The sequence below is a fragment of the Colias philodice genome, chromosome 6 (assembly GCF_061535455.1).
Source record: "Colias philodice isolate Cphi_HAF_F1 chromosome 6, ilColPhil1 Martin Lab GWU primary, whole genome shotgun sequence".
Taxonomy (NCBI): domain Eukaryota; kingdom Metazoa; phylum Arthropoda; class Insecta; order Lepidoptera; family Pieridae; genus Colias; species Colias philodice.
Genome location: NC_143091.1, coordinates 10,930,836 through 10,955,265, shown reverse-complemented (window position 1 = coordinate 10,955,265; position 24,430 = coordinate 10,930,836). Strand labels below are relative to the sequence as shown.

General features: G+C 35.5%; 2 protein-coding genes across 2 annotated transcripts in view; both read right to left on the bottom strand.

Moving 5' to 3' along the window:
* The window catches only part of Klp31E (kinesin-like protein 31E), a 75,177-nt gene that overhangs the window by 35,372 nt on the left and 15,375 nt on the right, over window positions 1-24,430 (bottom strand). The window contains exon 3 of the mRNA XM_089696946.1: window positions 20,100-20,328. Coding sequence (XP_089553072.1) covers window positions 20,100-20,328 — 229 coding nt within the window. The remainder of the gene's footprint in view (window positions 1-20,099; window positions 20,329-24,430) is intronic.
* Window positions 1-24,430, bottom strand: part of LOC149488048 (uncharacterized) — a 37,120-nt gene that overhangs the window by 6,394 nt on the left and 6,296 nt on the right. The window lies entirely within an intron of this gene.

Here is a 24,430-nt window from a genome sequence, read left to right as displayed (position 1 = left end):
TTGCACTTAATTATCATCTATTATTCTAGAACATTCGAAATTATCATTTTGAAGTGTGCACTTTAGATAACTAGGAAGTCGGATTAATTCTGAATTCTGATATCTCCCACTTACAACCCTGCAAATGCTCACTATCATCTAGTATCTACTTTGCCATGTATTCATAACTGGTAAAAAGCTATTCTTCATAATTTTAACTTGTCGAGGTGTGCAAAGTACGCGTTAATACTGAAAATACGCAACCAAAATATGACTACAGAGAAAAATATAAAACGCCCTTTTTCAGAAGCAGTTTCCGTTAGTCGATAAAGTTTAACTGACCATACCACAGAGCATATTTATAGAGTGACGAATTGTATATAAATCAACAAAAACTAGATAACTATGTCGTACAAAGATATCAAGCGATAAAACTATCGCACGATTCCGCGCAAATAGCTTCTGTAAAGATAGCCGAGATGATTTATATTAGAGATTACACTTTCTAGATTGACGATCCAATTTTAGTGTAAAATTAACTTTCTTTTGAAGCGGCACGAGTTCTTTCCACGATTCTGATCTGCAAAGGTCTAGTTCTTCTCATTGTTTAACTTGAAGTTAATCTGGTATTTGATTTCGATGTTATTTATACCAAGTGTAATCATTAGGTAGTAGAATTTGGCCTAATTATTGTGTTGATTGCAGTGGTTCTAAATGTAATGCTTTCCTTGGCTCGTTCTGGATTCTTCTCACTCGATTAGACTTATAAAAACGGTACAACGTTATAAATTTTCACCTTGTTTAAAAAGATAATTCCAAACATAAATAAAATCCATAGTGTTTGACCACGGTCATCATTATCACCGCTTATCAGAAGGTACACATGTTTATCTTGAGTAGATTGCTTTAGATTAGATCCATGAAAAGTGCAGGGGAAAATTCTTGAAATAACTTGAGAGCTAGATGATATAGGTGCTAAAGTTGCATACAGGAGGAGTATGTATACAAAACCGGCGCCTGGAGTGACGTTAGATTATGCACTGATACTATTGTAATCACGCTGATTCATTAGGGGGCCTTATGTCATGAGTGACATAATTGGCTGAAATATTTTGATGTCTAAAGAGCCTAGCGTTTTTTGGTCATTAAAGGATTGCAGTCGGTATTATTGAATTATTAATCTTTAAAAAATATTATTTTAAAGATCTATTTATCTGAAAATTCAAAATAGGATGACATGTGACTTTTCAAGAATTTTTAATAATATTACGAAAGAAATTTAGCAATATGGTGGAGACCAAAATAAGATATTGCTATAAAAAAATAATACAAACGGAATATTAAAACCTAAAATTTGTCGACATGATTTATTATTTCCTGGTTCCCTTTGTATTTCCGAATTTTGGTGATTGATTGATGTGTATAATCGAATCATCGCATGCAATGTTATTTGTTTATATTTTTATTAAAATTTGGAGTCAGGTAGAATAGCTTTATTATTTTAAATATTTTTTACGCATTTTTACACATACAATTTTAACATTTTATTTGGCGACAATTAACTTCCGTGTTCATTAGGTAAACACATGGTCATATATAATTAGAATGTATTTCTGTAATTAATTAAGGTCAAAGCATGTTTTTAAGAATTAAACGGAATGCTTAGTTGCATACTACAAACAAACTCTTATTTACAAAGAGTAAAATTACTATCTTCTACAAACACATTACGTGTGTTGTTTGAAGGAAGATTAAAGGCAAAAATCGATCTCGCTTTCCATTTAAAGGAAACAAACTTTGATTTATTATTAGGCTATTATCGTATAGTCGCTTAGTATTTGAGATCTCCGCTTATGATAAATGAACGACATTCTCTTCGCACTTTTCCATACCGCCTACAAGGTACCTTCAACTCATAATAGAGTCATAATAAAAATGATATAAAAGTTTACTTGGATAAAGATAACGGAGTTTAAAATTTAGGACTATAGATAAAAAGTAAGCAAATGAGTATTAAAGCAGCAAATAAAGATATTCTTGCTTTGCCATTCATTTCATAAATTATTAACCTATTAGCAGTAGATCGATGGGTTCTACTACTGAATTATATACACTACTGTTGAATTATATACCGAAAATAAATCTCACTAATAAGATAAGTACAAAAAGTAATAACGTAGTGGTCCTACTGACCGAATTTCGGCTATACACTTTTAACGAAGTCATTACCCTAATGAGAGTTAATGTACGTAAGAATTGCCATTTACAGAGGTCAAAAGCACTAATTATTTATCCGCGCCTATATGGAGCTGATATTTTATTTGCCTATTAGGTATGCTTTCTTACGTCACTACATAGTATAAAGCAAAGTCGCTTCCTGCGTCTGCCCTTTCTGTGTGTAAGTATAGATCTTTAAATCTACACAACGGATTTTGATACAGAATTTATTAGCTTTTTCCCGCATTTCCGCTCAAAGTAGCGGGACGGAACAGAGGGTTTTAGTCGGTAGGAATATGACATAACCACGGCTCCATCCCCGGGAGCCGGGGGTATCTAGGTAAGATTTCCCCTCTATAAAAAAGCTGCGGGCGGAAAGCTAGTTATGAATAAGCGTAAGCCTTTTGTAAATTATCTAGTTACATGCAAATTGATAGACATTACAAGTCGTAAAACCTTTGGGTCCAAGGCTTATAAATTCAATTACTAGTGTACGCTCACGACTTTGTTCGCATTGTTTGATGAACTTTGTCGGCCACCTTATTACTGTTTCGTATTAAGTAGGTAGATTACTCTTAGCAGTTTTAGTTATTTACTGTTATGTCCCGTTAATATCAATCCAGTTGTTTCATACATGCTAACAAAACATTCAAAATTCTTTATCATTGTTGTTTTAATTCACCGGTGACATGAAGACAAAGGTAGGTTATAATCGCATAATTTAGAATCATTAAATAAAATGGGAAACAATTATGTATTTCACATAAATATATCCGCTTAGCAAATGACATCAGAATATTATTAGTGATCAATGATCATGGTACATTATGACGTTGATCATATTTTGACGTGTGTATTTCGAGACGTAGACGTTTTGCTCTTATCTACTTTTCCATGTAAATATGTACAAAAATGACGTACAACACGTAGGTAGGTTGCAATTTTCCATCAATAGATTCTACACATCCATTAACTAATAAAAACAGAATTAAATCTTGACTGAGATTTGGTCAATCTTTTTACTGACTCAAAGTAATATCTTTAAAATTGAGTTATCTTCCCGTGTAGAATATACAGTATACATTCAACGAATAGAATGTCACTACAACAAGACAATCCGCCAACTTTCCTCACTTACACCGCAACAAGTTATGTAACCGTGGTATAAGAAGGCTGAGTCTGTCAACATAAACTCGTTACGTCCTCGACCTTGATCGTTTAACTATGAATATTTTGAGGCATAATATGAGAAATATTGAGTAGTAAAATATATTTTTTGTATGTTTATTTTTTTTTTCAATCATTGCTGTAGCTGTGTACATATTAAATACCGGATTTTAACTATAATTTTAGATGTTATGAATAAAGTCTCTGTCCAAAAATAAATAAAGGATCTGCACCTCCATTCCTATATTTTGATTGTGTATGATACTCTAGCATAACATAAAAAAATATTGTATCTATCTGATATGCAATCAAACTTCGCAATATTAAAATGATGACGTCATTCAACCCGATCTACATCACACGATGTATGTAACAATTCCAGACAAAGCGTACCAGAACTGGCTAATGAGCCAACAAGTTACCATTCTCTGCATTGAATGCAGGAAACAGTTCGGTATGCGCCCCTTATAGATCACTCGTCGCCGCCCGCCCATATATGGCCAACGCTGGCAAACCAAAGACCAGCACTATACATCGCTTACAGCGCTCGAAGACAATTAAATCACAATACACTTAGGAAAATCAAAGCTGTCCCGCAATGGATATACAGCGCTTTCAGCGCTAGAAGACAGTTAAATCACTACACTTTGGAAGACCAAAGCTGTTCCACAATAGACTTCCAGCGCTTACGTAGCTGTAGACAATTAAATCAGTAGACACGTTATTCTGTAAGGGTTAATTGGGTGAACGTTGATTGATTTGATTTTGGAACGATGAGATAATAATAGCATATATGCCACATTATGTTCAGAGTAATGACGTCAAATGTATGTGACAGAAAATAAAAGATAAAATTGGAAAAAGATAAATAATTTTATTACTTTAGTGAAACAAATAGCAGCCTTGAGAATTTATGAATGAACCTTGCGAATGCATTAAGAGATTACGAAAAGCAACAAATTTGAATCATTCATCCAATATGTGACATTACGCCAAAATTATGGAAGCAATATTTTATGTTATCTGTATACCCAAATTGGAAAAACTTATCATAAATAATACATAGTTAGGCAATGTTACGTAATATCCAAATTTGCCATTTCTATACAAACACAGCCCACTACAAAAACAGTTGGGTATTTACCTTGTTTCATTAAGAAATAGATACCTACGGCAGAATAAAAACTTCGGCGTAGATATTGGAGGTCAGGCGACCCCGCTCTCGGCCACCTTTAGTGCGAAATTGTCGACTCTTTTTTCGTAGGCTATATTACGCGTCCATGACTTGGCAATTTCCGACCGACAAAGTAATAAAAATCCTAGAGTTTTTGAAGCTGTAATTTAGAAGCTTGATTCTAGGCCAAGGAAAAAATGTCAAATAAGTGACCCACAAAACATAGAAAAATATGAAATAATGGTCCTGAGAGTTATGTTTTAATCTTCTGCACTTAAGCACCGTTTTGACCGTTTTTATCCCATCCCATTCCCCTCTATGGTAGGCAACACCCATAACTTATGTTATGGACGTCTATGGGCGACGCACTTTGCCATCAACATCGGCCATTGCGTCTGCTCGTTTGCCTTCCAATGCTATAAAAAAAAAAAAAAAAGCATCGTAACTCGACCTCTGAAGTAGCAAATACTCAAGGACGCATAATAACATCAATCAGACAGTAAATATCTACATATTTAATATCTACGTAGGTAATTCCTCATATTCTACACTCCTTTATTTGCTCACACAATAACCTGCAGAACATCGTTACTAAACACTTATAACACTGCAACTGTTGACACAAAAGTTATATTACATATATAATTCAAACACATGCAAGTTGTTCCCGAAATGTCGATTCTTCAACGTTTGGTTTCAAAAATAGATTTGGTAATAAAACAGAAACATCAAAGGCGCCGTGACGATGCTACGACGTTTTTGGAAGATTATTTCAACGATTCTAAGAATACGTTAATAAAGTTACATATGTATGTTTTCGACTGTGACACTAATCTATTTCCTTTAAAAGATCGTGGGACGGATTAGAAGGAAAACTAAATTCATTTAAAAGGTTATAAAAGGTTTTGAGGCTTTTGAAGTTCAGTCATATTCCAGCAGTACTGATTTTCCAAAATTACTTTATTGCACTTTATTTAAATTAAACCTGCTTCTGGCGTGCTATCTCCATTAAACCAACGTGAATTACTTACATCAACATTCGAAATCGTATTTCTTTACAAGTTGAAACAAATATTTGACGGCGCCACCGTCGAGGCTTTAAAAAATAACGAACGGCGAACCGATAAAAAGCAGCGCGCGCGCACGACTCGGGTCATTCGTTCGCCGACCGTTGCCGAGTGCACATCTATTACGTAGTAGCTTACTATAACTTATTTGTGATATTTATTTTATTAGTGGTCATAATTGTAATACCAAGTGATTGTATTAGAAATGACTGTATTGTAAAACTGACATGATTTAAAAGAGCAACTATGGAGTTTCTTGCCGGTTCTTCTCTGTAGATACTGCATTCCGAATCGGTGGTAAATAAAGAAATGTTTGAGTTAGAGGTGTTTCTTTGCTCGATTACCCAACGCAACGCCCACAGCTTGAAAATAGATCCACATTCTACACCTTTCGCCGACATCAGAATTGGGATCAAATCGAGCAAATGAGAAAGCACGTGGCGATAACCTGGATATAATTAATGCGTGCGCTGATTAAAAGACAAAATGCCGCAACCACGTGGCACTTCGATCCAGTTTCAACGGGAAGAGGCATCCTACAGATCTACGAGCATACGTGTCACTGAGCAGCCGGTGACAAAGGGCGAGCTCGTTATGTGCGGGCAGGGTGGCAACTTCGCCTCGCGCTGCGCGGATGCCACTGCCGCTCGCACCACCGCGTCGGACCCCGTATCATCGAGAGCAGCGCTTCATCATGACTTCACAAGTCTGGCATCGCAGCGTTATCGCAGTAGCAGTGACGCGGGCGGTGCGCCTACAAGCCGTGTGGTTCATGGCAGAGGAGGGTTATGGTGTAACGAAACGACGCGTTGGCAGCTGCCACTCGGCACATGTATGAGGCTAAGTGCTGGTGAATCTGGTCAGTCGTACTATTTTTATTACTATGTTTCTGATGTTCTCTTGTAAGAAATCGGTCAGTAGATAACATTTCACTTTGAGTGTGCAATTAGATAAAGAAAGTAAGGTTTTTAAAATGTAGAAACTTATTTGAAAGAAAAAGAAATTTATTGCCAAAAACAAAATTTATCTTAAAATTAATTGAGGAAAATCGTCACAGCCTCAGCTAAATGCTGCATAAAAACAGCGCTGATTTACAGGCCGTACAGATTTTGTTAAAAGTTGTAACCTACAAGACCAGTGTATAGTTAAATCTTATTGCATTTAACTCGACTTATTCACGCAGTGATGTTATTATTAGGTCGTGCGATATTGCTTTACGGTTTTGTAGTTAGTTAAATCTTATTCCATTACATTTAGCCCATCTTAGTTACGCAGTGATAAATTATTATCAGTACCTAGGTCGTGTGACTTGTATTTCACTTATTCAGGGACACGTTTACTTGAGTAGGTAATTCACGTTATTTAAAAAAAAAAAAACACTTCGCGGCGTAAGCACTGACTTCAAGATGAATTAAGTAACGACTTGCTTTAATGTTGGTTAGTTTGTGAGCTAACAATAAAGAAAGAAAGCGCAATAATTTGTACACTGCATCCAGATACTTCAATCGAACGTAAACAATAAACATTCACTTGTCCGTGTATCGGAACAAAAAACAGTATGCGAATTACTTTTAAATTAGTTTCTTAACTACCCGCGTTAGTTTCTTGACTACCCGCATTCATTTCTTGAACTACCTGCGTTAGTTTTTATTTTTTAGACTATACCCTTGACAAATAGCAATTAATTGCTACACAAAGACAGCCTTATTGCCATTCGATTAAAAACGAAAAGCAATGCGTTAACTAGTGCTTAGAGGTTTAATAAACTTTTCGTAGGTTTTATTTAGGGTGATATTTGAGGTCATTTCTTTATAAAAAAAAATAAATAAATATTAAGTCGTGAACAATTCACAGTATACAGTTTTTACAATATGCAGTTTTATGAAATGTGGCAGACTTAGTTTGATCGAATGAAAGATAAATCGAGGCATTTCGTTTTGAATTTTTACTTAGAAAATTTATTAAGGCCCTATTTAGGCAGTTCATAATACAATGTCACAGATAATTATCGTGTGTTCAAATAAACATCTGGCGTAAGATAAACGTTATGATTGGAGTACGGGTCTAGATTCGGTTTTAGTATGTAATTTGATTGCTTTAAAAAAAAAAGAAAAAAAAAACTCTTAACTATCCCATCAACGTAAGGGTCCGTTAAATATTACGAGTTAAAAAAAAAAGGATAATAACCGAAAATAATCTCAAGGTTAATCGCGCATTTACAGTTTACATACTGTCGTCAGAATATAATGTCTGTTTAATTGAATAGAGAAAAGAAAAAAATCCATCCAGGTTTTCTGAAGGTTATTTTGTAGCTTCAAAATATAAGAACGCAAATCCTAAACGTGGAGTATTCGATAGTATAATCGATTTACATTGTGTGCATTTAATGTAATTCCTTGATAATATCTAGTTTTTGTGACTAGCTGCAGTTTGACATCAACTGAATACATCAATTAGGTAGTTGTACAGTAGTTGTTGAGCAGTACATTCTTATTACGTTGAAACTAAAATTTAGCTCAGCCCTTTTACCGTTCGATATGAGATTCACAGATGAGTTTAAGCCTACACTTATCAATTGTTTTAAGTTGAGTTTTCAAAAGTTAACATACCGTTAAGGAATTTTAACCACATTTGAGAACAAGCTTTTGCCACTTTTTGAGTTAGTCGAAATTTTGTGTTTTTTGCGGTTAAGTTACGAATTATTCGTTTTAAACTTTTTAGATATTGTAATTTTTGCGCTATAGTCAATGATCATAATTAACGACAGGTAATGTCAGATTGATTTTAATTAGCTAAATTACAGAGAGCGTTTTACGACACAGCGTTTAGAAGCGAGGCAGTTAACAGTACGGCGCAGCGGTTGCGTAGCATATGGAGCAACGTAGCATCATCAGCGGCCAATGGTACGGCTCGATGACGCGATGCCAGGATGACGCAGCACAAACGTTGAGGATACGGTCGCGTACCGTTTTACTGATTTGCTGCGGCAACACTCTGTTTTCAGTTTTCATAGTTGACCAGTAGCATACTGACATCTGTTTACTCGTACGCTGTACGAAGTAAATGTGTGTTGTGTCCACACAACACACATTTACGTAATATTCCAATATTACTACGGTAATGTCGTTTATTAGAAGAAAGTGATATGCTATCTGGCATGAGGTCCAGGATAAAACATGTGTGTTCTGACCGGTCAGTAGGATCGGGGCAGTGTAGGCTGAGGCAGGATGGATGTTATTTTGACAAAAAAAAAATAAAAAAAATGAATTATCGTAGTAATGTAGTGTGAGATATTATGGCGTACGAGGACGCAAGTATGACTGTATCGGAGATAACTTGTGTAAAGTAAAAGTTTGTAACGTGGATTATTGTAACGGTAATGATTTCATTGCAGGAATTGTGCGTGCTATCTGGGTTGCAGTCCACGGTAGTTGAGCCTTCATTTGTGGTGAGCGAGCGTCGTGTCTATGTTATGTGGATGTTGTTGGTGTTCTGTAAGGTCAGTATGGCCGAGCGGTATAGTTGTCTAATCCCGGGATGAAATACCGTAGTGCTGTAAAACAAGAAGGGACGTACGAGGACGTACGATTGTCAGTATGGCCGAGGAGTGGAGAGAGTGGAGAGAGTCGTGAGTTTGGATTTAATATTGTTGTGTAAAAAAAAAAGAAAAGAAGGGAAAAAAAATAATCCTTAAAAAAAATTATGCAAAAAAAATTATGCAAAAAAATTTATGCAAAAAAAAAATTATGATGCAAAAAGAATGATGCAAAAAAAGAATGATGCAAAAAGAATGATGCAAAAAGAATGGTGCAAAAAAAAGAGAGAGCGAGTTATTGGAGGGAGTCCGGTCCAATAACTCGGCTATAGGGATTGCAGATCCGGTCTAGCACGCTATAGGGAAATCTGGTCTAGCGCAGTAAGCTAAAGAGATTTCCGGACTGGCACGCTAGAGGGAAATCTGGAGAGATTTCCGGACTGGCACGCTAGAGGGAAATCTGGAGAGATTTCCGGACTAGCACGGTTGCTGAAGGGCTTGCCGGACCAGCACATTGTTTTAATTGTCTTGTTCCCAGGTGTTCAGAAGTCGCTCGAGGACGAGCGTATGTCAGAATGGCCGTGACGGCGCCACCGTCGAGGCTTTAAAAAATAACGAACGGCGAACCGATAAAAAGCAGCGCGCGCGCACGACTCGGGTCATTCGTTCGCCGACCGTTGCCGAGTGCACATCTATTACGTAGTAGCTTACTATAACTTATTTGTGATATTTATTTTATTAGTGGTCATAATTGTAATACCAAGTGATTGTATTAGAAATGACTGTATTGTAAAACTGACATGATTTAAAAGAGCAACTATGGAGTTTCTTGCCGGTTCTTCTCTGTAGATACTGCATTCCGAATCGGTGGTAAATAAAGAAATGTTTGAGTTAGAGGTGTTTCTTTGCTCGATTACCCAACGCAACGCCCACAGCTTGAAAATAGATCCACATTCTACACCTTTCGCCGACATATTTAACTTCTATTGTTTATCAACTATTCTTCCACGACGTAATTCTGTCAAAACTTATTCAAAAGCTGTCAAAACGCTACCAAATATAACCCAATAATTACTAATATAACGGTCTCAAATTCCATTGCGTCACCCATCGGAAGTTCAAACGCATTGAAGAGTTCCAAAACTCAAATTAGGTGACCCTCTATTGTACTGCTTTGTATATTGAAGATATCATTCAAGTATTTATTCAAGTTATTGCTACTTATAACATTTATTATATGTGTATCAGTAATATGTAAACGCTCTATAGGTACATACTGCATTTAAATTATAAAAGAAAATACTAGATGAACCGGTAAACGTTGTTCTGCCCGTACGGCGTACACCCGTATTACTTTAGACTTGGGGTGAGGTACTCTACCTACGTATATACCTACCGTACATTCTGCCAATAAAAAAATCTGAATATTTGATCATGCCGTTTCGAATTTATTTCAAATTGAGTCGATCATTGCCGTCACAAAACCCTGTGACACAATACAATATAACATACATATAGAGAAGTTATATGCAAGTATGAGGTGTGTTGATTAGCAAAAATTATTACGTAGTTTTATTATTACATAGATAAAGGGCCTACTTCAAGTGGCGGAAATCCGCCGATAACACCTATATTTGTTCGTCTATTGTTAGTAGCTTCTATACAATAGCGTCGTTCTTTGGACACAGTTACATATTGTGTTATTGTGTTCTTTTAGCCGTCCGTCAAATAATATGCTAGTTATATATGTCCTAGAACGTGACTAGATTAAGAATATTTCAGACGATAATTTACACCCAAAATTAGCAAGAATTATTAAAGTGTTCTAACGTCAATATCAATCAATGTTTTTGGATGTCTGTGGAATTTTAATATTATTAAGGGTTATTATATTTTAAGAAACAAAATTTTAATAAATAATTAATTAAAACAAATATTTTAATTTTATTTAATCTGTTAAATAGCGTATAACTTAAAATTTTTTACAGTGATGGATTAACCTTTGAATGAGTTGAGGGTTGCGAATTTAGTATCAAAATTTTTCTTATTTTGGTGACACTTAGCCTTCGCAATCTCCTCAAATTCAAATTAGCAAAAGTTACCGCATCTGTACAAGTTTAAAACAATGTGTTTTCGCAACCACTCCGAGGAGATATTCAATTTGGTAATTGCAAAAACGACAGCAAAACTGTCTGACAAATTTTCAATATAAATACGATGAATGATATCGTCGTGGTCGTAGCGAACGGCTGCTTTTTAAAGGGGAACTTCATGACAGTTCATTTCGCGGTAGCTTCGACAAAAAATTACTTCACGCATAGCAATTAGCGTGGACGCGGCATACGTGGGTGGCCAGTAGCATTATCGATATATCACTCTTATCACTTAGGTCTTAAGGTTTATAATCGTTAATTGATCGACGATGCAAATCGGCACGCGTCATCTGTACGTTTTTGTTATAATTATTGATTGTAGGCTGTTTGGAATTCGGATACTATGATTAATTATAGACAAGTCCATGAATATAATGTACCTACCTATTTCAACTTGAAGGTATTCGTACTTTGCAAAAACTGCGAGTTGCCTTTTAGTTTTATATCTTGGCTCATTTTCCTGTCTTCATTTTTTTTTTAATGTTTACATATTACTTCGGCTCATTTAATGAGACAAAAGTGAATAAAAATTTCTGTCCAAAGTTTTGCCTCTCCTATTTTTAAAAGAAAGTAAAAAATTGCATGAACTTAGTTGCAATAATTGCATGCTCTGGTTGGCTGCGCATGGTAACGGATGGATGATAGTTGATTCATTTATATTAAGAAAATATTTTGTAGATATAATCCATATAATACAGAAACGATGCTATAAACACATTATTATTAGGTAAGTCTTTTAAAATTTAACGAAAATTAGTCAACCACCCTCTAGTGACTAGTCGATATTATACGTAAACAAGGAGTTTAAGAGCTAGCGCGCAAGAGCAACTTTTGTCTCCGCAACTATTTTGTCTCTCCCATCAACTCTATGGGCTAGTAAGAAAGTGCGCGCACGTAGCGACGCAACTTAGAGCGTATACGCACTATGCGGGTAGCCGCATTGCGGGTAGCCGTCCGGCTGACCGCAAGCAGCAATTATGTACGTAATATTCATTTCTATGCGCACTGTGCGGTCTGCGGTAGCCGCATCGCAGTGCGCATAGAAATGAATATTACGTACATAATTGTGCTTGCGGTCAGCCGGACGGCTACCCGCAATGCGGCTACCCGCATAGTGCGTATACGCTCTTAGAGTTGATGGGAGAGACAAAATAGTTGCGGAGACAAAAGTTGCTCTTGCGCGCTAGCTCTAGAACATCTTATTAAGTCAATTATTAATTGACTAATTTTCATCTATTGCATGTAGAGACGCGAAAGATAAAATTTGAATTCCTAACAATGAGGAAAACACTCATTTTATAGGTGACTTCTACTTACCACCTACCCATAGATAACTATACCATAAAAGGTATGAATAAATCAATAAAGGTAGGTGGTAAGGTAATAAAAATGATATTGAATTCAAAACATGAACACCACCTACATAACTATCGCTTTACTATAACTATGGATGACAATCAGCATATCGATCAATCTTCGACGTGAGAAATAATACACGTGTTATATAAATGGAAGTAAATACATTTGACTTTATAAATAATAGGGTTTCTCCCAGCATCTTCACTCGCATGCTATTATGAACCATTCCTCCAACTAATTTCCATTCCATTTGTCACCTTACATAGGTATTGTTTTCGCTATAGCTTCTTATTATAACGCTATTCGATATTCGTCTGGTGAGTCAGGTAAAAAATTAACAGGCAAACAGAAAAATTTCAACATATTATATTATACAACAAATAGGATATGATATACCTAAGGTTATTCATAAGGTCTAATATATAGGACAAGAAACGGAATAAATGAGTTTTATATAACTAAGAGAACAATACCATCCCCCAAAATGACGAATCCATTGTCTCTCAGGCTTACATTAAGAAATATTACATTGAAACAAACGAATATACGGAAAAGAAAACCCCTTTGTGCGGAAAGGATAAAAATATAGTAAAGCGGATAAAACAGCGCAGTAAAAGGGATATTTATTAAATGGAGCATACGTCAAGATTGTCTCAACAGATCCTTAATTTGCAGAAGACCTCTTTAGAGCCCGCGGTGATAGGTATAAGGACCCTCAAGTGAAACCCTGTAAAGTGCATCGCATTTATAGGAAAAATGTTCGCTTTGGATCTAATTTTTCTACTTTTTTATGCAAGTACTATTTCACTTTGATTCTTATTTACAGGCACCAATGTATGAGATTGCGGGTGTAATATGCATCTATTTGAAAATATACATATGGATCAATTAATCGATGAAAATCTATTCACGCGAGTGAAACCGCATATTTGGAATTGGCAGATAACTAGCCAGTTACTATCGAGAATTGTAAATTATACGTTACCTATTGCATATAACAAGGAGAGATAACATAGTATCAAACCTAAACGGAACCCAGTTGTAAAAGTGACCCTACACGTTTATTTCTTTTTCACGTAACAATTCTTAAGCATGATCTATCTGCTTTTATTGATGAATTGGACTACATTCATCAGTATGCTAGTTACAAGTTCAATAAACACCCTTATATTCTAGTTTTGATTGGTGCAACACAGTCATTACATGTAACAGGCGCCTCGATAATTACCATACAAATAATAATAATAGTTAAAAAAAACTAAAAAACACGCTTTTTATTGAAAACCGAACTAAAAAATAGAAAATTTTATCCAATTAGTGTATTGTCATCGGTCCTCAATAAATCTACAAAGTTTGAACGAAATCTGACCGTTTAAAGTGGGTCAAAATCGCGCCCAAAGAAGTCGGTTACAAACATACAAACATACAGGTGAAGCTAATATAAAGCGTGTAAAAATGAAAAATGAAAATTGCAATGTCAACGACCGCACGCATAGCATCTGATAGCCTACGTTCCTTGTGTGTGTATTACCTTCGCACACTGAACATTATACCAATTGCTCTCAATTAAACAGACCGTAACAGAGGCTGATATTTAATATAGTCCTTTAGGTGTAATGGCAAGGGTCGAGTGGGATTAAATGTGAACTTATTAATTATTGTGTATGCTAATTACTCTTGATTACGAAGGTAGTTTTTCTTAGAATTTAGAGTTCAGACTATATAAACGTAATCAATATATATACGTACAGGAACATACCGAGAAATAAGCCAATCTAAAATAAAATACTCCTATTTATTCCACTTTAGACCTTCTCTAAATACTCTAATTTGACGATAGTAGCCTAAAGCATCCTTAATATTTATAAGTCAGTACAAGTCATCAGTCTTCATTCCCAACTAATAAACAAAAGAATCACTCTTCACAACTGCTAGCAAAAGCGATAGCAAGTCCGATTAGCCCTAATCCCTTTTCTTTATTTATATAGCTTCTCCCGTCCAATCACCTTAGTTTTAACCTAATTCCAACTCACCGTTTCTTCACCCTTTCATATCTTATCGTGGTACAATAGGCAATTTTATTACGTAATCATACAGTGCTGCAAACTACCGTATTGCACGCGAACTGTTACTAGGCGGGTTACAAATCCCTTTTTAATTTTTATAGAGCTTTGCTGGAGCTTTTTCGATTTTAATTATGGCACCATCACAACCGCAATTAATTTCTTTGTAAATGAAATGTAAGATACCCTTTCGATAAGTGAGATTGAAATGAATTTAATGTATTTTATATGATGAAAGTAAGACGGACGATATAACACTTATAAACTAGTAAAAATTTTCATATTATGTTTTTGTCAAAAAGAAAAACAATAATGGGAATACAATGCAGTAAATAGCAGAAAAAGCCTTAATTCTATGCCCTAACATACTCTTGTTGTTACAATATAAACAATGGCTAGAACAATTGCAATGTTTAACACTTAAAACCCAAACGACGCTACCGTTCAATATTTCTTCTCCACTGATGCCAAATGGGCCAAGGTTAAGTCGCTTACCGCCCGTGAAAAGTTAACCTTTTGGAAGCTGAAAACATCCCGGCTAGAGAGCTAAACATCGATGGCATATACGCAAAACTTTTTTGAAGTGAAACCTCTTTAGGTGCGTTGAGAGTAAAATTTCAAGGTCACGTCATAGCAATACCGTCACGTCATCGAGTAAAGTATTTTGATATCTTTGAATCTTGCCAAAGAAGTTTCATTTCTGACACGTGTGCTCGGCACACACGCTCCTTTTTTCTGGTATGACCTAATATAGCCAACACTATCGTTATTGGTGATCGAAGAACTTGATATTTAAGTTCATATATTTCCGTCCGTTCATATAGTTCGATAATTCTTTAAAAAAAAAATACTTTTATTTATCATCGATATCTTAGTCAAGTTAAATGTTTGAATGAGCGGAAAATAAACATCAATTATAAATTTAAATATTTGCCAAAACTGTATTGAATACATCATATGTTTTTGCTGTACATAAAGTAATATATTCAGTACATGTTTATTTATGAGCTGAAGAAAATTTCCGCAATCGCCAAGTTGGGCGACAATTGAATGCGGCTGCATCACATTAATGAATGTATTACAATGTTAGGAAGTTTTGTAATTAGAAATAATATATAATATCACGTAATGTATCTCTTAGTTCTATATTTGTTATATGATTAGAAATAAGGCTTATAATTTAACTTGAACGGGAACGTTAACCGCTCAACCACAAGTCAAAACGTATCTAAATAGTTTCAGCGTACATTGTTATTGTACCTATATATACCTATTATTAAAGAATAAAGCATATTTCAGGATCATTTTCTACCGTTCAACTGTACTGTCTTACGTAAAAGATACTAATACTGTAAATATCTATTTCATAAGACAAAAGTCTTTAAAACTAAAGCATTTATTAATTAACATGACATGGACGTATCCGTACATACTCCTAACAATTTTTCCAACATTCTCCGACCACCATCTTACCTTAATGACGTCACAGTCGAAAGAATAAAAGACCACATTGGTAAACTATGTGTGCGTGACAGATATTAGCAAACAAATATGTGGGCAAAGAACGAGACGGCCTCGAAGTTTTCTCAATAAATTGTTTTCGCAACTGAGGCACTATCGAGCCCTAAGTGGGTGTGTTAATTATTTGGTTAATTAGGATTAACAAGAACTGTTCGTTCAGTTTAATTCAATAGGATATATTGAATTAAGGGTTATATAAATTGACTAGCTGTTCCCCGCGGTTTTACCAGCATTGCTATTATTGGTCTTAGCTTGATGATATATAGAATATAGCCAGTATAAAGGGGCTATCCAGCAGTGAAATAATTTTTATAACCGGTTCCGTAATTCCTGAGATTAGCGCATCCACACAAACTCTTCAACTTTATAATATTAGTATAGAATAAGTTTACAATAATCAACCAAGAAGTTTTACAGTAACTGTAGTGCAGTAAATTATTGCCCCAACTTCGTTAGTAAACGTAATTAGCGACGGAAAATGGATTTTACGTCAATAAAGCTAATGCAGTTTGAAATTTCACAACTCCGGCTGTGACGTGAAATTTAATAAAACTTTGAGGAGCGATGCCAAAAGCGTTTGAGTGTGTTCCGTGAAAAATGCGGCTTACTGCGAAACTTTGTTGTTTAGTGAAAAGGTGTTACATTAGTACCTATGTTATGTATGGGCTGGTTTTCCATTTGGGTTGGAAATTAATATTAAGCTACTTTTCATTTAGCTTAAAGTTTGTCTTAACAAACTTGATTTTGTAAATATTTTTTTTTCTTATCATAAAAATACATCTCCGTCTCTGTTATCAATTTCATCGAAACAGTCGCACAATATGTTGAATTTTAATAAACTTAATTATTTATACTTGAACTTGTGCGAGTTCAAGGCCATGATAATTTCAAAATGCTTAAAGAAAAATATGGTAAGGTCTGGTAAAAATATGGATGTATGTTTTGATGATTGATTTTTGATGATTGATGATTGATGATTGAAATCAGTGTGATTTCAATCATACGATGAATCGTAAAATGCACTCGAATGCAATAATTATTTTACCTGCAAATTGCACCCTAAATGGACTTCCCGGCTATAAAAGGGGTTACTAAATACAGCTAGGGGCACGAATGTATGACGCACGTAATTAAGTATTACCTAAGGCTACGTTTACTTTTAATAAAATCCACTACAATTTATTCATACACCCTCGTGGTTTGTAGTCGTAGATCTATCAGCCATCATTAAGTTTAATTGACAACTGACTAATGGACCTCAAATGGACCTTTGGACTCTTGATCCTTTGTTTGTATATTATATACCTTTTTATATTGCTGTTTCATTAATCAGAGTTTACAATAACAGAATATCCTTCCCGTATCCTACCCTAGAGTAAAAATAAAGGTTTTAGGCCAACATGCCCAAAATCGTCCCCGGATCTCAATCCATCTCGTATACTTTTCTTCTTTTGTGTAGTCTGTCTGGCCATTTCGGAAGTCTCATTAAAGACAATGAACAGGTGAGTCAGTGAACTCATTTCCTTCAACGTCTCAGTTTCATAAGCCGCGGTTACGGCGACTCAGTTAGCTGTGGGGTGGTTTAAAGTATACCTGGGGTAAGGGCCTTACTTAATTCTGTATGGCTTTAAAATTACAGGTTTACGTAGTGCGATTATATTAACAACTATTTACAGAATTGATTTTGTCATTATTGTTATTTTTGTCAATATACGTTAACAACTAGAGAGCAGAGGCGGCTCGCCCTAAGGAGCGCTGGTGCAGTGAACTCCCATAAATAATTATAATAAAATCATACTCCTTAATTTAATTATTAACATTAATTATTACTATTTAAAATCAATCGTAATCTTTAAAACTACTGTTAATACCAATGAATATATCCATCATTCCATCATCCCATACACCTGTATAATACCTACTGTATTATGTAACGCGCGAAGCGGTGCGCTCACGATTGCGCTCCAATGAAAAAAGATTTAGTACATTTCCTAATACGAAATCCAATAGGAGTGAAAGAGAGGGTTTTGCCAGAGCCCTGCGCGTGAAACAAAAGATTTTCTATGGAAAAGTAGCAAAATTCGGTGCGCCGCACCCGCAAACGTTGCCGGTTCGTTTTTACCGCCCGGCAGGACAGCGATTGCGACGTTGCCAGTTGCTACGTCTATAATATAAACAAACACTCGACTCTCGAGTCAACATCAATGCACGCGCGCGATTCATGCAATTTTCTAATTAAAATTATAAAATACGTGTTGAAATAGCCTGTACTTATCAGTATTACTTGTGAGTGTTAAAATGAACAATAATTATAATGTGGCGTTCATTAAAAAGTGTGATAAAACGTTACAAATTCGGCTTGAATGTAAAGCTAAGGGACCGCGATCTTACGCAAAAATGTACGACAAAAACGAAAACATATACCTACGCGTGTGTTTAAATCTGAACAATATGTAAAAAAAACCGTGGTTGTGTGGTTGTAATGAAAGCAACAACAGATATTTACGAATGTCTTGTCGCTTTAAGCTATAGATATTTTTGCACACCAAAAAGAAAGACGTATGTAGGTATTTCCTTTATAAGTAATTTTTTTGATAAATGTACTGCTTTACACCATGTATTTTCAGTGTTTTATTTCAAGTGAACACCCATAAAATTTTGTCACGAGCCGCCTCTGCTAGAGAGGTATAATTGTAAAAACTAAATGTGTTCCATTAATTGTTCCTGATCATTTAATGCAACCGTTTTTCATTATTATTCACGGGTGCATGTTGCATGAGCGTTCTTATATAAGACGAAAACATTCCGAAACACATTTCGCATTCATCGATCAAAAACAGTATTGTTCCTGAAGTGCTGACAATTTCGCACGAAAAGCCTAAACTTGGATGAGTCGCACAACTTGATTAGCCAGTACTTAACAAAGGTCACGCCACGAGAGGCAAGAACAAAAGAATTCGAGGCCCAATTCACACTTCCCACATCCAGTGGATGCATTGCCACATATAATAAGACAATGCTTTTATCTAGCGTACACAATGCGGGTCGGGTTAGCTTTGCGAACAAAGCTGTTCCTTGCATTGTTGAGAAATGGTGATATGCATTTCCATCTGTCTTTAATTACTAGACAAACGATTCACTTTCTTCTATAAAGAGAAACATTCACGAAGACCAGGAATACAATTTCCAGATATAGTTTTCCAGTATATTTTAGTGATAAAAGAAGAATTAAGACGTGTTCCGAAGATAATTATGCATCCGGTGGCGTGCTTCCTACTACAGAAATAACGGCATCAAACAGGCTAATTACAGGACCAATGACGCAGATGGTACTGTTACATTGTAACGTTATTGGGTTATGTTTATCAAACAACGAGTCATAATTTAAATATCCTTTTATTTCTATTTTAATATTGAGAATCATATATTCTTTGTTATAGTAAGGAACCCTTCCTCTTACTCCATGTTATATGTTCGTATACAAAACTTAATTTTATTTTTCCAGACCCACGCTTACCTTAACTAACCGGTAACTTTGACCCATAGCTAAAATTAACTAAGTTCGGAGAAAAAGGTTGCGTCACATCTATCTAAGGCCGTTCATATACACGCAAGAACCAAGACTGCGTTGTCAGTTATATTGCGTGTTTAGGCGCCCTTTCAGAGCTGTAACATATTGGGCTGGACGATAGTTTTAGCATTTACGACCAATACGCAATCAAGCATACTGCGTTGTATACTTCTGGTATTGGCAATATTAGTAGAAAAGCAAAACGGATCAGTTTTAAATACGATCTTATTTTTAGAGCTGAATCTCATCTATGGACTGGTGCAAACATCTTCTGATGCTAAAGGCAAACTAACCTGTCCATAAGCAAGCACGGTAGCGTTGTATCCATCGAGGGCTGCCTCCACAAGTTTCCTGACGCAAGTGTCGTACACCTCCTGCTGCGAGACCGAGGGTTCGAAGGCATAGTTGAATGTGAACGCTCGCTCCGAGCCCAGAGCGACCCCACCCTCGCCAGCTGGCCCACCAGCTCGCGCACATATTCCACATCCTTCGAGAACCTCGGCTGACGTCTGAGGTCTGATTCTGTAAAGAAGAAATAGATCAGAACACGTTTAAAACACATTTAAAATAGCTCAGCCAGAGACACAGTTGGCTTCGAAAATTCTATGATTACCTGTTACATAAGTTTTATCTATAGACACAGCTATAGAACGTAGACAAAAGATCGATCTGTCTATTGTTCAGAAATAAATATAGGTTTCCATGGACATAATTTAGTACACAGCTAACAGTCATAACAGGATCGATTTACAGTAATCTAAAAGTAAAATGGCATCATTTCTATGAACATAGCTCAAGAAATTATTATTTTACATTTCAGAAATACTCTTTATATTTAAAAATTAAAAATAAGTATAAGCTATAACATGTCATCGATATCATGTTGGTAACATGTGAACCAGCATAGTCACGATTCTTCACACTAGACAATGGTACATCCGGGCCTAGTGTGGTAATTAATAGCTTTAATTTATCAAATACGGGCTTAATCGGATGTTGGTACATTATTTCAAAGGAAGTTGTGTGATATTAAGTTTGCACGGTTCATTTTGAAATACGACATTTGTTTTATTTAAAACTGAATAAGGCTAAAAAGATTTCGTGAAATTATTCGAAGCCCTAATGACATGTAAGGTGCAGGTTTTATGTTTATATTGGTAAAATTTAATAGAAATATATGGTACAGTTTAGAATGATTTATAAAAATGTAAATTAATTAAATGTAGGAACATAAATTCTGGAAGGTAAGCAAAAAAGCAGTAATTGACCTATAAGTTACAAAATGTGCAAAGATCCAATATCTCTAAAATTCTTTCCGAGTCTCGAGCGATCCCTGACCCCGATGACTGCACAATGATGACCCATAAAGATTAACGAAGGAATTACACGTCTGAACGCACAATTAGGTAATTCGTACTCTTTACGCATATTGCGCGTAATGTGGGTGGAATATTAATTCATGTAACTTTTGAAGGGTATTTTTTGGTGTAGAGAACGAAAGTGCATATTTTGAGCAACCGAATTCAATCAATTGAGAAGGTTTTTTTAAAGCAATTCTAATTTGAAAACTCACATAGTTAGTTGTGAAAACTAAAAATGATGCCATAAATTGGAAATCGAGAAGAATAGAAAAATAAGCGAAACATTACAATTTATTGTATCATTTCAAAACATACTCAGAACACAGCAGATTACAAACACTAAATCTCTTTTAGTGTCAGCTTCTTCTATGCCAAGATAATATGAATTAGAGCAATATGAACAACTTTCGGTTTCATCATCCCCGGTCACGCGCACACCATTGACAGAGAGTGAGCTATCTGTCAAACAGATCCAGCACAGATAATGTCAGCCACGATTTATTTAATTAGCAAATAATTGCGGACCCATTATAGAGGATTGCGACACTGTCATGTTAATTAATAACATTAATTTTATTTCAATTTTAACATTGACTTAAATTAAGAGGCCAAAAATATATTTTGTAGGAAAAACCTTAATGGTGTTATTCGAGGGACCTTCATGTGTCAAGTTATGTAAACTCTGGTATTTTTTACGTAAAACAAACTGATTGTTTGAATTAAACAGCAAAACCTCGATCGCGACATTAATAAACTTCTGCTCAAACTTTATCTCCCAACATACCACGTGTGGATGTGACGAAACCATCTGTTAACAAGTGGAATGAACATGACTAATTACGACGGCCGAAAATAAATGTCAGGAGTCATCACACTCCCTGTAATCCAAACGTAATGCCAAGAGGCAACGATCGGAAGCGACTCGCAGTCTGGGATAACGAGCTGCGCACGCACACATGCGTAAGGGTCACACGTAGAGCACACACGCGCATGCGTATGCGTCAATAGCGCCATTCATCCACGGCCCTTCAGTTATGGATACGGAAGCCTTACACGCGCTATGCCTTATAACTACTTTCTTGTCGCAGCAATCATCACGTAGAGCGGTAACATAAATTATTAAAATTGACTATGTGAAGAAAATACGAAATTGTCATTAAATTTTCGGTAAAGCTTTGTGTTGAGATGCTGTTTATGTGATAGCTACTTTTACTCCTTTAGCGTTTTAAAGATTTGTTCACGAGAAAAGTTTGCGGAAGGACGGATCACCTACGTCAAGCGATACAATAGATAATGATGGATCGAGTCTGCAGAGCCATTGATGAATGATAAATAAGCAGTTTTCCACAACAATATCCTTATTGTAGTAAAATTTTTAAGTTTGCAATTTTTAATTTCATTACATCCAAAAATTTAAATGCGTTTTCTTTCGCCTTTATACACAAATAAATTATTTATTATGCCCAAATTAACACTTCGACAAAACTATCACACCTTTTACCTCCAGAAACCTTTTAGTGCCTATTCCCTACTTCTTGGTACAATAAACCTGGCAACATTTCAAACCACACCGATCGTTTCCCAGTAAGACCTACGCGCATTGTTTATGCTTTGCGAAGCCGAGGGTATTGAACGGCAACTATTATAATTGCAAGGAGGCGCACGCGATTCTCGACTTAAGAAAATCGTTGCATGTTAGACAATGTAAACGTTTGCGGAACGTTCCTGCCTTATTTGTTTGCTTCTTGTCCTAGATATGTTAGATTCATAGTGGCTAGTTTAAATAACAAGATAAGCAATCACCGGTGAATGTTTTGTTTGACGAAATACGACCGAAATTGAAGGATTAGGGCTAGGTAAAGTTAAGATTTAGAATTTTGAAAATAATTTGCTAATATACCATGATAAAGATTACAAAATAAAGTAATTTACATACCTAGACATTTGAATCTCTTTCTTGTGAGTTGTGAACTGGTGAAAAAAAAAACCCTTTGGTCAGGAAGATAATTGTTGCATGCAAGACAGCGTTACATGTTTACGAATCGTTCCTGATTCACTTGATGTTATCATGGCTATGTACGATTAATTGTTGCCATGTTCAAGATGCTTTAACACGAATATTATGGAAAAGTTGCGATTTTTACAGATATGAATTGAAAGACTGTAGATAAAGCAAAATTTCAAATTTCGTAATTTAGCTTTATATCTTTTACCATTTACCTTTAGTCTATAATATCATACTCATAGTTTTCTATATTTCCTTGTCGGCTATTTAATTTATCATTTGAGGAAAGTTTTCTGGTTTAAAGCAAGTTATCATATTAATTATTATACCTGTCAGGTCCCTACAACTGGTCCGCTGTACTGATTAATATTATATTACGTTGAGCATAATATTACAAACTCCATTACTTAAGTATACCAAAACCAATAACGAACCTACAACAAACGAATTATCCTTTTGCCTTAAAAACACTTTGTACCTACCTAAAATGAGGATAAGTTCTCAATATTTCCTCTAAAATCAGCAATACTACTAACTAAACAACATTTACAACGCCGATACAAACTTCTCCCAAAGAACTAATCTTAATACTATTATAAAGGCGAAAGTTTGTATGGATGTATGGATGTTTGTTACTCTTTCACGTAAAAACTACTGAACCGATTACAATGAAATTTAGCCCACATATAGAGGGTAACTTGGATTAACACATAGGATAGGTTTTATCCCGGAAATCCCACGGGAACGGGAACTATGCGGGTTTTCGTTTGAAAACGCGGGCGAAGCCGCGGGCGGAAATCTAGTAAGCCCATACTACTAGCACGTACCGCTACACTCAAGTCCCTTCTCCTTGTAAAAACTAAAACACACTAGGAACAGAAACTTGTCAAGGCGCTTGCTGAGATGTGCTCATTACGGGATAAACTTGGCAGACACGTATCCGCCACACTTTGAACTAATGTGGGGCATATTTTTCATTAGCGAAGTACCTACTCTACGATGATGTTGTTAAGGGAATTTGGGTAATTAGCAGTTCTTGATGTGATTTGAAATCTGATGCTTAGGTAACATCAATGATTTTAAGTAGTAATTAAATGTTACAGTTAAATATTTCTGGATAATACTCGTCGCGAAGCTCTAATAGCATAGTTTGTAAGTTTGTACATACATACTTCATTTTCAACAATATAAAGTCACGCAAGAAACACCTGTCTTTCTTCGTTCGTCATAAAGTTATTTTTTAGAATCGAACTACTGG